The 13,069-nt window shown below is 33.4% G+C and overlaps 1 protein-coding gene across 1 annotated transcript; it reads right to left on the bottom strand.

Annotated features, from left to right (window-relative positions):
• Positions 1–3,666: 3,666 nt before the first annotated feature.
• On the bottom strand, positions 3,667–12,783 carry LOC132554075 (CDK-activating kinase assembly factor MAT1-like). Its single transcript, XM_060218373.1, has 8 exons — positions 12,695–12,783; positions 11,517–11,669; positions 10,665–10,738; positions 9,779–9,882; positions 8,864–9,007; positions 8,082–8,207; positions 7,388–7,512; positions 3,667–4,722 (listed from the first exon to the last, which is right to left on the bottom strand). The coding sequence occupies exons 1-8, from the start codon at positions 12,781–12,783 to the stop codon at positions 4,551–4,553; spliced, it is 987 nt and encodes a 328-aa protein (XP_060074356.1). The 3' UTR covers positions 3,667–4,550.
• Between the last annotated feature and the right edge of the window lie 286 nt (positions 12,784–13,069).

Here is a 13,069-nt window from a genome sequence, read left to right as displayed (position 1 = left end):
TATAAATGCATTACAGTTTGTTGACAGAAGTATGTACTTGAACTCAATTGGTAAACAATCTTTTCCTAAACAGGCATTTTAGTTAAAACTTGGAAAACATGAGCAAGGTATATTTTGTTAATCTAGAATTCAGTTAAGATTTAGTAGTTCAGTACAGTAATATACTTTATGTAATTTTTATGACCTCAAGATAAATGACAGATATGCTAACTCTACTTATATTACACACCATCACATATACAATGTGTTGTCAGCATAAACCTAGGTAATTATACAATGTATTACCAATATACTTACTGTACTTTCACAACATTCTACTGTTATGAGATATATAGAATATGTATTATCATCACAATAGGGATGTGACACTTTTTCTTGCCAAAAGTTGATTCGTCTTCTCCAATATTTTTTAATGATAACACTCTCCATCATTAAATTTATCTACTACATACTCATCTTAAAGGTGTTTTTCACACTTTATTAAAGTCACATTGTCAGTTTCTGTTAGATAATCATTTAGAAAACAGCAGGACCAAAACCATAATGTAGATCATGATCAAGGTATGTTTATATCCTATTTGGTATAAACTCACCAATAACACTGTAAGAAGGAAGTACATTTACATGTAGTAGATTTAATAACTAAACAGTAATGCTGGAAAATGAAAGTGAGTTCTATACTATATTGTTGATGTCCTAACTTAGGTGTGATGTTTTGGATATTGTTGGAAGTTAATAATCAATATTTTGTTGATTTTTTGTTCCTTCTTGTTTTACTAGTTTTCTTTGATGAGTAATGTTGATACATACCACTCTATTGTATGTATACTACAGTTATTTTAAGAAACTCTACACCCAGATTGTTATATACCATAATGTTGTATGCTGTTGTGGCTTGAAGCATACATAGAAGTGCAATTAGAGAAAAGTATAGATTATTTTCAAAATTAGTGTGTTCATTATTTTGCAGAAATCTATTTTCCCAGAAAGTGTTCCAAATTAAATGTATGTGGTGCTTTCCTTCACAGTAAAATGCCAGCTTCAATAAAGCTAGAATATATAATTGTGATCTTTCTTCTAATTTTGTTGTTTAAATCTTGGTGTTAAAATTTATGCTTTACTACACAATAACCTGTTATTTTTCTTAGTATAAACGGAATTGTCTATTAAGTTGGTAATGTTTTGTGATAATGTGTCACAACATTTCTTGAGCGAAATGTATTTGTGTATTTCAATAAAGGTTTTCATGTGTTCTGAATATATATGAATGGAATTTAAAGTACAGTTTCATAGTCAGTCTTTTGAAAAGCAACACAGTGTGCATTAACACAAATAATCTCTATAAAATGGTAATTAGATTTAACATACAGCGTAACAATAGTTTCCATATAGAGTATTACCTATTTATGGGATTCCTCCCCTAAAATGTAGTTCACAAAACTGTGACTAACAGATATCAGTTCAAATATTCTGACGGCATAATGGTTAACTTAACCTATAGTTGTATCATCATAAGATCAACATTTCATTGTTTGTCAATGGACAGAAATTCTAATTAACAAATAAATTCTAAACTTGTACTGTATAAGCCATGCATCTTTACAATATGTTCAATACTAATGATTAATTATGTAGGATGAAATAGGTTTCACTGTTTTCAGAAAATGGTGCGAGATCAAAGTTTTAATGCATGTTTTATTTTTAAGACCAAGTCTATGGTACCGGCTGTCTATTGCATAATCTCACCAACAAAGTGCAATAAATAAGATCTTCTGTAAATCAAAAGCTGCTATATGTCAGCTAATACTTAACGTTTCATAATTCAGTGTATTGTGTATTATCCAGCCAGGTAAGGTGAAATTGTCTCCAATATGCACTGTTTCTACTTTATGAATATCTTGAATTTTTTGCTGTCATATAACGATACATGTATCAAACAATTACTTAATGTTAGCTCCTCAGTATTGATGTGAAGATTTGTAATTGACATGGTTTTTAGGTCATCTTTTGTTCAGGCCAATATATATAGCTGTATGGCTTGTATTTTTAAAATAGTACCATTTCTTTTTCGAGTATTTCAATTTTATGTTGTTAACAAGTTTTTCTAGACCATGTATTGTTTTGGATATCTGATACTCAGTAAAATTTATTGATATCTTGTATTACACTTTGTAATATCTTTGATTCCTATTCTGTCTAATGTTCACATTCCTACTATATATTTTGTTTCTGTTAAGTAAATATAGATCATACCAAAGTATTAATGTTGTGTGTGTTTTTATTTTTTACAAACACGTCAAAATATTTGATGTCATCATTCATCGGTCTGTATGGGATACATTTTATTTTGCCTGTAGGTCTCCGGTCTCCTTGGACTTGATAGACTTTTCAGGTGTTAAGGCCAAACTCACAACTAGTATTATATTCATCTTTCCTCTACAATTTTGCTGCAGAACATAAATAACATTTAAAGTGTGGCCATAATAGTATTGTTATTGTCGACATAAAAATGGTGAAGGTACAGTCAAAATGGTTGTTCTTCTTGAAAGATCACACCATTGGCAATGAATAATACATTTTGGTTTAAAAGGAGTTATAATCTGCATTAGAAAACAACATGCTTAAAATATAAGTTTTTGTGTGCAATATGTTTGGCTGAAAATTCCTGTCATTGATAGTGACCATACATCCCAACAGTGCTCTTATACTGAAGACTGTCTGAAGAACAGTTACCTCAGTTCTGCCCTTTAATGGAAGTTGAATTGGGGTCAAATTGAGCTGGTGCCCTCCATCTTTGTTCATCAATTCTTTTTTCCTTTTTACCCAGATGGACTCCTTGATCTTTCTCAGTTTCCAGTCATCCTCAAGTACCCTCAGATTTTTCCAGTCTATGATATGTATGTATATGTTAGCATGGCCTGTAATGACTGATGTTTTCCTTTCCCTGGTGTATCTTGTGTATACTTACTGGTTGTGTTACAGATAAAACATGAAAAAAATAGGATACAAAGGCTGAGATAACAATGCTGATATGAAGGGAAAGATCACATTTGAATTGTGAATTAGGTCGAGGTAGCATTACAAAGGTGAATGTCAGGATAAAATGACAGATGTCAAAATTATAATTAAAATGTGAAGGTCAAGATAACATTTCAAGTGTGAAGGTCTAGAAAGCATTTTGGACGTTGAGTTAAAAAATAAAAATTACAGATTTGAAGGCAAAATGATATTTCATGTTAAGTTAATGTAAAATTCAGGAAAATATTTATGATGTCAAGGTCATGATAACATTTCAAATGTGATGTTTCAGAAAATTTTTCTGATATCACAGTAAAAAAATTATGGAAACTATTTCTCAAGCTGTAAAAATTAAATTCAGTGCATTAGAATTAGACCTTGGTGTAAATTAATTTTAACTTCATGTAAGCCATTCTTGAGATTAATTGTTCTTATTATCAGTGAGACATCGTTCGGGTGACAGCATAGTGAAGTATGTAGGTTTGATAAATCAAACCAAGAAATTTTGAAAACATTTTTCAATAATGTATGTTAATTTGGGAAATTTTATCTTCTTGAATGAGATTTAAGTACAATCAGATTTCATCTCAAATCAAATGTAACTATATATGTATATGTGAAAGAACACAAACAAATCTGTTCTCACCTTGTAATTTCACATTTTTATTTTAATGTAAAATAACATAATAACCTCGCATCTTAACATTACTACTTTTCATATCAACACTCTTACACACTTCATCTTACCTCCAACCATACCTTGACTTTAATATGTTCGTTATAGCACCAACCTACATGATTATATTACTTGATACTTCGTAAATCTTCCACTATATGACATGAAAAGTGTGCTTGTCCACTTACAGTATTAACAAGGGCTAAATTGCTTATTATTTGACCACGGTATCTTAATGATATAAGTATGGACCTACTGATGAACTTCAACTAATTAAGTCTGAATTCATATTTGGCCATCCCGATTTATGCCTGAAATGTTTATATTTTATGTACTGATGAAACGTTTTATTTGCTTACAGACACAGGCCCTTTGTCTGTAGTCTAAGGGAGATAACTGGTATAAGGTTAAAATACACAGGGTGGGGGTTATTCATCATTTTAGTCTTCACATTCAACTGAAATGGTGAAGCTGTATTGTTTAGCCTTTCTAATACCACTGCCTCAAGTTATACAGTACACATCCATAGGCTGATCTTCTTTTCCTTACAGGTACACATACCCTGATCAAAACATATTTAGAGTACTACATTGCATTTCTGAGTCGTTAGATTCGTTTGAACTGCTGAAAGATCCATAAATGCTTCATTAAATAGTAGTCACTTGTTACTTTGATCACATTTTCAGAATACTGTATCATGCTTATTCAGACTGAAAATTGATTAGATTGTTGTAATGAAGGGATTCATGAAGGATTTAAAGTAATTATAAAGGAATAGAACATGTTTTCTAACGAACATCAATCATTGCACAAGCATACTTAATCACACACATTGCACATAGTAAACATGCTTGTCTCAAGTGTTAGAAGAACTGCCCTGTTGTGGCTTCTTATGGAATGTTTGAGATTCACATGGAAAGAAAAACAGACCACACATGGCATCCATTAAGGCTCGCTGACATGCCATTCTACTCTCATAGCCGCCTCCTTTCTCCTGGCTTGATGTTTCTCTCACGTTTCTTAAATACCTACAACATTCAAAAGTATTATGGCATTAAGCATTAGAAATCTTGAACATGCTGATGGAGTTTGACCACAGGTACATAAATGTACATATTTATATTAAGATATACATGTTTTCATGGGAAATGGCAAAGAAAGCCAATATGTGATCTAGACATTAACTTGTTTACTTGTTTGGTTTATTGCCTTGTGAACAACCCATGTCAATTAACATTCCTTTGTGGTAGTTTATGGCTACCTTGCAGAACACCAGGCAGGAAGAAAGCCAAATAATATCAGGTGCAATTAGAGTTAATTACTTTGATTAAGGACACAATCACAAGAGCATATATCATAACAGAAAGTGATCTCAGACTCCTGAGAAACAAAGACTAACCAAGTAAAGTTTATCTAAATGTTTTAAAAATATCTATGAAGAATGGTATGAAGGAAGCACACACACAATACGTATAATGTACACTATAAAATAACGAAGCTGTAGTTTAAGCAAGCAGAATTAAGACAGATGCCACAAATTAACAAGAGATCCCAGAGGGATCTTGGTGCCCACCATTTGAGGATCTGTTTTCAGTTCTTGATGATTTGTTTATTTTTTTTTGTGTGTTACAGGTGTTGTAAATGTTCATGAACTGGTCTTCATTGAATGCACTCAATGATGGCACAAGATATTTTATTAAGCACCTATTAGCAAATATCATTTGAAAAAGATCCCAAAGTATTATTAGATAGCAGTCAGTTACAGGTGGATAATGGACAATATGCTTGTGCTGTATTACTGTCGACATCCAAGATGGCTGCCTGTGGGCCACCTTGATTTCAAATCAGTCCAAAAAAGGTACAATGCACAACTAGGGACCAAGGGAAACCAATATCTATGAAATATCAGAAGGATCCATCCAGTACTTCCTCAGATATAGCAGTAACAAGATTTTACTCTCAAAATCCAAGATGGCTACCTGTCAGCCATCTTGATTTCGGATCAGTCCAAAAAGGTATAATGCACAACTTGGAACCAAAGGGAACCTGCATATGAAATTTGAGAAAGATCCATCCAGTACTTTCCAAGAAATAGCAGTAACAAACTTTTACATTCAAAATCCAAGATGGCCACCTGTAGGCCATCTTGAATTCAAATCAGTCAAAAAAAGGTACAATGCACAACTAGGGACCAAGGGGAAACTGCATATGAAATTTGAGAAAGATCCATCCAGTACTTTCCAAGAAATAGCGGTAACAAAGTTTTACATCCAAAATCCAAGATGGCCACCTGTCCGCCATCTTGAATTCGAATCAGTCCAAAAAAGGTGCAATGCGCAACTAGGGACTAAGGGGAAACTGCATATGAAATTTGAGAAAGATCCATCCAGTACTTTCCAAGAAATAGCGGTAACAAACTTTTACATCCAAAATCCAAGATGGCCACCTGTCCGCCATCTTGAATTCGAATCTGTCCAAAAAAGGTATAATGCACAACTAGGGACCAAGGGGAAACTGCATATGAAATTTGAGAAAGATCCATCCAGTACTTTCCAAGAAATAGCAGTAACAAAGTTTTACATCCAAAATCCAAGATGACCACCTGTCGGCCATCTTGAATTCGAATCAGTCCAAAAAAGGTACAATGCGCAACTAGGGACTAAGGGGAAACTGCATATGAAATTTGAGAAAGATCCATCCAGTACTTTCCAAGAAATAGCAGTAACAAACTTTTACTTCCAAAATCCAAGATGGCTGCCTGTCGGCCATTTTGAATTCGAATCAGCCCCAAAAAGGTACAATGCACAAATAGGGACTAAGGGGAAACTGCATATGAAATTTGAGAAAGATCCATCCAGTACTGTCCAAGAAATAGCAGTAACAAACTTTTACTTCCAAAATCCAAGATGGCCACCTGTCCGCCATCTTGAATTCGAATCAGTCCAAAAAAGGTACAATGCACAACTAGGGACCAAGGGGAAACTGCATATGAAATTTGTACTTTCTCAGAAATAGCGTTAACAAACTTTTACTTCCAAAATCCAAGATGGCCACCTGTAGGCCATCTTGAATTCAAATCAGTCAAAAAAAGGTACAATGCACAACTAGGGACCAAGGGGAAACTGCATATGAAATTTGAGAAAGATCCATCCAGTACTTTCCAAGAAATAGCGGTAACAAACTTTTACATCCAAAATCCAAGATGGCCACCTGTCCGCCATCTTGAATTCGAATCAGTCCAAAAAAGGTACAATGCGCAACTAGGGACTAAGGGGAAACTGCATATGAAATTTGAGAAAGATCCATCCAGTACTTTCCAAGAAATAGCGGTAACAAACTTTTACATCCAAAATCCAAGATGGCCACCTGTCCGCCATCTTGAATGCGAATCAGTTCAAAAAAGGTACAATGCACAACTAGGGACCAAGGGGAAACTGCATATGAAATTTGAGAAAGATCCATCCAGTCCTTTTCCAGAAATAGCGGTAACAAGAATTGTTTACGGATGGACGGATGGACGGACAACGGACCATGGACGCAGGGCGATTTGAATAACCCACCATCTATTTGAATAGATGGTGGGCTAATAATACATATATATATACAGCTTGAAGTTCATCATTCCGATTTGACTGATCCTTTACAAATCTAATTAATTTAATTTTTCTAAGTATAATGAGAATTTCAAGTTACCCGTCTTGAATAATGCGATCCTCAGATGGTAGCTCAGGTCCACACATCACCAACTCCATGGGACTATAGCGATACACCTCCACTTTCTGTTCAGGTGCTGGTTCGAAGTCTGCAGTCGACATTCCCTGTAAAACACAGAAGTATGACTGTCACTAGAGTGAAAACTAGAGTGACAAGAAGTTACCAGGTAATGTATAGGAAGCAGTGAAGTATTAGTGCTTTTATTTCTTTACCATATCAGGTGTGATGTGGCACCTGAGTTTTTAATTCTTACTACCCATTACCCTGTATACATAAAAACTTTTGTTTAGTGGATAAATATGGTTTTCATGGTGGTTGTCATTAAAGTGATGATTGCTGGTGTTCAAATTTTGAAAGAATTTGAAAATTTGAAAGAATTTGAAAATTTTGAAAGAATTTGAAAATTTTGAAAGAATTTGAAAATTTTAAATCAAAATTTGTATAGATCTTGGAGTAGATAGTGACAATATAAACCAAGAGAAATATACACATTTGTCCTCAATATCATTATTTTGTACCTAATAAAGCTGTCTCATAGGAGAAAAAAAACAAAAATTCACTCAGCATTACCGGTAAAAATGATAAAACAAAACTGATCCATAGATACACATCTTTATAAACAAATGACATGTCTGAAGTATCATGTCATATCAAACATTATAACATATATTACCAGTCGAATGCCTGTTGAGAATTTGGTTGCAGCTTGCTGAGGAATGCTAGAGACACTCTCTTCCTGTTGTTCAATATCAGCTTTATGAGTCGCCATGATATGTGAGGCAGGTAGGTCAGAAAATTCCTAAGGAATGAAAAACAAGGATTATTTCGTTTAGTTTGTCATGTAATAATCAACACATAAATGGTGCACAATATTTACTTCTATAATTCATCGCCATAGCATAATGTGATGTTAAACAGTCAATCCAAACTCTGATAAATATTTGATAAGCATTTCTGTTTATATGAATACGAATGACGATATTGAAATCTGAATAAGATGGAAGCTTGACACTCGTGGTTTAATACTTAAACATGGTTTGTGAAATGGGGCTTAACACATAGAATTAAATATAGCTTGTTAATGTGCTGTCTATCACATATTCCACACAAGTTAGCAAATATCTGACAAATTTTCCGTTCATTAGTCTGATCTTATTGAGCTCTGAGCTCTGATAAGTGGATTATCAAGCAATCATTTCACTTGGATTGATTGACACATTATTATGAGTCCTTTTGCTACAATGAAGTATTTGTTTACATGTAGTTTTCGGCTATTAATCTTTGTACACTTCAAAAGGCAATAAATCCATGTTAAGTTATTCTTATGTTCTTAACTCTATAAAATCATGTGTAAGTTTTAAATGATTTATATCATTGTGACAGAATCGGTCGTGAACAAATGTAATATATTTTCAAGTATGTTCAATATGTAAAAGGTAAATATGAAATATTCACCAGCTCATCCAAAAGAGCTTCCTTGTTTTTCTTCTTCAAGATCTTTTTGTCCATTTTGGCCTCTTCTTCATACAAATGTTTCCTGACTTCAACTGACTGTTTTTCCTGCTCTATCAGCATCTCTAGGTATTCCTCATCACGACCCTAAAGCACCACAAGTACAATGGTGTATCGAGAAGACACATCAACAACACCATATATCAAAACATTCACAAACTCTGTAGTTTAGAAAATATAGTACTTTTACATTGTTTTGAAACACTTAACCATGAAAGGATAAATTTCATAATACTGGAAGAGAAGTATTAAGTCATTTAATGATAATTGACTTCAAGGACTGAAATGTGATGCTGTTGTATATAGACTTAATACATTGTTTGTGGCAATGATTGGAAAGCTTTAATATGTCTGTAAGTCATTAACATTAATGTCCCTCCTTTATTTCTGCAACTTTTTCTTAAATTGTTGTTTGACTAATTAAAAAAAAGAGTGACCTTGACCTTCGATTCCATAACACAAACTCATCTAAAACATTGCTGTAGCCTTTTTATGCAGTTTTATCAAAAATGAAGCCAATAGAGGGATGAAAGTGGTTCAGGATGGGATGGACATGGGAATTACTGAATGCTTCACTTCCTTTCAGTCCTCTCGAAAATGTCAGAGGCATAAAAAAAAATCAAAATAATGAAGTCAAATTTTAAAATACAAACCAATGTTGTTCCATTTCAATGTGAGAAGTCCAGCCTTGTGTTGTGCCCCTTGGCTTTTACCATAATTACAAGATAGATGTGATAAATATCACAAAATTCCTTTTAATAATTGGGATTCCAAGATTAAAACCAAGAAGCTACTGTGTTGACTGCAAAAATCTTTTACTTTTTATCAAAAGCTATATTTCAAATTTGCTGTGCATACCAATTTGGTTTTGTTCTTCAGAATCTGATCTCTGTTGTCTCTTCTGTACTGTTCTATCATCCTTCTTGTATTTTCAACATCATTATTACTTGAAAGGTTGAACACTAAAAACAGAAAATGTTGAGAAAATTCCATCACATGTGAAAGGATAAAATAACAAACAGGAATGATTCATTTATATCAGACAAATTGAATGCTAATATCATCTTTTCAAAAATGGATTGTTACAGATGCGAAACCTTATATGTAAATAAATAGAAAAAAATTTTCAATTTAATGTTTTTGGAGATGACTGATCTCTTTCACAACTAGGAAAATACCTTACTTTTTTTCATTTTAAAGAGTTGAGACTAGTGTGACATTAGAATGCACCACTGTTAACACTGCAAATAAAAACTGCACTTGAGTAATTTGTTTTGCATGTATCTTCCTTTCTATACTGACAATAAAAGTACAAAAAAAAGTTCCTGAAGTGTTACTTCCCTTCATACATTTTTTATCGTCTTTCAATGATCAAACCAAATGAAAGATATGACATAGAACACTTTTGAAGAAATCAAAAACAAATACATTGGTGCAGTGTCAAGCTTTTATACCAATAACGCTTCACACAATGACATTATAGCTAACACAAACTATTAGTTGAATATTCAGAGATTTCCCTGACCCCAAACTCCAGATATAAGACATGAAATGATTATGGCAGAAACAGTAACCAGCCATCTGTCTGTTGAAGTGTCTTATGTATGGGACCAGTGGAAAGTGGGGCTATCACTCAATAAAAGTGTAATCCCAGTGGAAGCACTGAAATAATGACCTCTGTAAGTTTTTTTAAAATGTTTTTCTGGTGGTGATTTTTTATTCTCCTCATAATCATAATACATACCAATTGTTTCTATCATCTCTAGGTAATCATTGTAGTCATTGAGTGTGTCAAAGTCCTCTTCTTTCTTGTTAAAGCTGTTTTAAACAGTGATCATAGAAATTCTGTTAACACAGTAAACCTCTTTATAATTGCTTTATTTTCACTTTTATAAGATACTCCAATCTATTAAGTATATGTATTTAAATATCTTTGTCCCACATCTGGTTTTAATTGCTATTTCTTTTCACAAACATACATGTATATCAAGAGATCCCTGTTTTTCAGGATTTCATTTTTACACCTCCCATTCCCCCATCCCACTCCCACCCAAATATATCACAGAGAACAGTGATCTGTACTAATATAACATCATTACCACATCCCCATCACAGGTACTATGGCATGAAACAACATTACAATGTTAAACACCCCACCCCCACCCCCATCACAAGCACAACATTATGAAACAATATTAGAATTAAGCCCCATAAAAGTAGTTTTGAGATCATCATTTAAGATAATTTGACAGAAAATTATTCATGGACATGTTTTGTATGTTTAACTCTCTGGCATGCTCTCTTTATATATTTACATTACAACAGAACATATGAAACTGCCAGATCACAAAAATCAAGTCATGTGAGTTTGAAATATTACGAAGCCTTGAAGCTTGCGAAATATACACACTATTTTGTTTACACTGAACTGTCTCTGACTCCTATGTATAAACAGGCATTCACTTCAGAGATTAGATATTTTGATGAACATGTATCTGATGATGAGCTTCCACGCCAGATATCTGTATATATGTCCATCAAAATATCTTTCATCTTGTATTTACAAATAGGAGCCAAAGGAACTCAAGCTACTTACTCCCTGGACAATTTCTTTCTTATCTCTACTTCTTTCTCAATGTAGGAGTCTTCAAATAGTTGGAGCCGGAAATTGTTTCTACGCAGGGCAGTCCCACATTCTGGGCATGCCCCAGAACCTTTGATGAACAATAAATCTACACAGCTTTCACATCTGTAATGAAACATACAAAAGCAATTAATTATTTGAAAAAAAACATAAGAAAAGGTCGAACTATTTAATGTGATTATGACATGGATAGTATGTAAACTTAGAATGTACTATCCATTTTTCACATTTTTAGATTTGATACTAATCACATATTATACAGAGAATATCATTACATATGCCGTACTATCAATGTTTACTACTGATAACATCATTTTTGTACATGTGATAAGTCGGAAATTTTCACAAGTTGATATCAGCCCAAGTGTTATCATAACCCCCTCAAAAGTGAACCACACCCCCTAATTAGTGACATCAAACACTGTCTCAAATTTTCATATTTGGCTGTTTCCACATATCACTGTCTGATTTGAAGATAATTTGCCTGGAAGAAATGTGTTCTTTTGTTTCTTAAGAAAACTCATTTTGAATTCCACTCAAGTTTCTGGATGGTTTTCCTTATTAGTCACACACCTACAACTATCGTCGGCAAACCTAAACAACTAAACATGGTGACTAGGACTAATGATGGCGAGGCAATTTTCGAAGAACTTGCAGCAAGAATTATCAAGTTTGGTGACAACAAACAGATGGAGGAGGCACGACGTGATGCAGGAGAATGATTCAGCGATAATAATGATATGGAAGCTTTCTTAGAATCAAAGAGAAATAAGAATACTGCGAGGAAAACACAATTTGTTATAATGTTGATTAAATGATTTATTCAAACGATTATCTTTTGTGTAGTTTATTTTAAAGGGAAAAAAAGGTAAAAAAAATACTATCTTATGACCATTTTGATATCACACTCCTAATCAGGTCTCGAGTCTTCATATCAGCCATCGCACCTTCGGCCCTCTGACAGCTATCATGACCATCAGACTGACACGGGGTGCGATAACAAAATGGTCATATATAAAATGATCTCTAAATATGAGAGGGACTTCCAACCTACAGACTGTACAGTGTAAACCTAATTAATACGCATCTCATTTTAAGTTAATCCTTTATAAATATTATCTATGTCTTACAGTGAATGGCCGCAAATGTTAACGAGAAGTTTAAGGGATGGGTTTCGATATTTTGTCGTTTTACATCTTGGACATCCCAGATCATCCATCACATCAGCTACATGGGTCCAAGAACGATAACTCGGTGAAGAGTTATGGGGATGATTCATTATTATCAAATGTCGATAGTGTCATATTTTACAAACTTCCTTGAAATTACATGAGGAAGTTTAATACATTGGAATTATGTAATATACTTTTCGCTAAAATATCAATTAAAACTGGGCAAAATCAGCATAAATCATTTATATTCATGAACTATTTAACGAGTTGTCCCTTTAGAGGAAATACTCTTTTATTTTTGAGATAAATTTTACTATAACTTCCGGTTAGATT

Source organism: Ylistrum balloti, unplaced genomic scaffold (genome assembly GCF_031769215.1).
Source record: "Ylistrum balloti isolate Yb309-2 unplaced genomic scaffold, AGI_CSIRO_Ybal_v1 Utg370376, whole genome shotgun sequence".
Taxonomy (NCBI): domain Eukaryota; kingdom Metazoa; phylum Mollusca; class Bivalvia; order Pectinida; family Pectinidae; genus Ylistrum; species Ylistrum balloti.
Note: the sequence above shows the minus strand (reverse complement) of the source record. Positions and strands in the feature narration are given on the sequence as shown.

What these genes read in the sequence shown, in the direction of transcription:
- LOC132554075 (XM_060218373.1), bottom strand. Translation starts at nt 12,783, where the DNA reads ATGGATGATCTGGGATGTCCAAGATGTAAAACGACAAAATATCGAAAC. An exon ending in AACATTTGCGGCCATTCACT is followed by an intron (nt 11,670 to 12,694) that starts GTAAGACATAGA and finishes GTTTCATTACAG; the next exon opens with ATGTGAAAGCTGTGTAGATT. An exon ending in TCTCAACAGGCATTCGACTG is followed by an intron (nt 7,513 to 8,081) that starts GTAATATATGTT and finishes TGTGTTTTACAG; the next exon opens with GGAATGTCGACTGCAGACTT.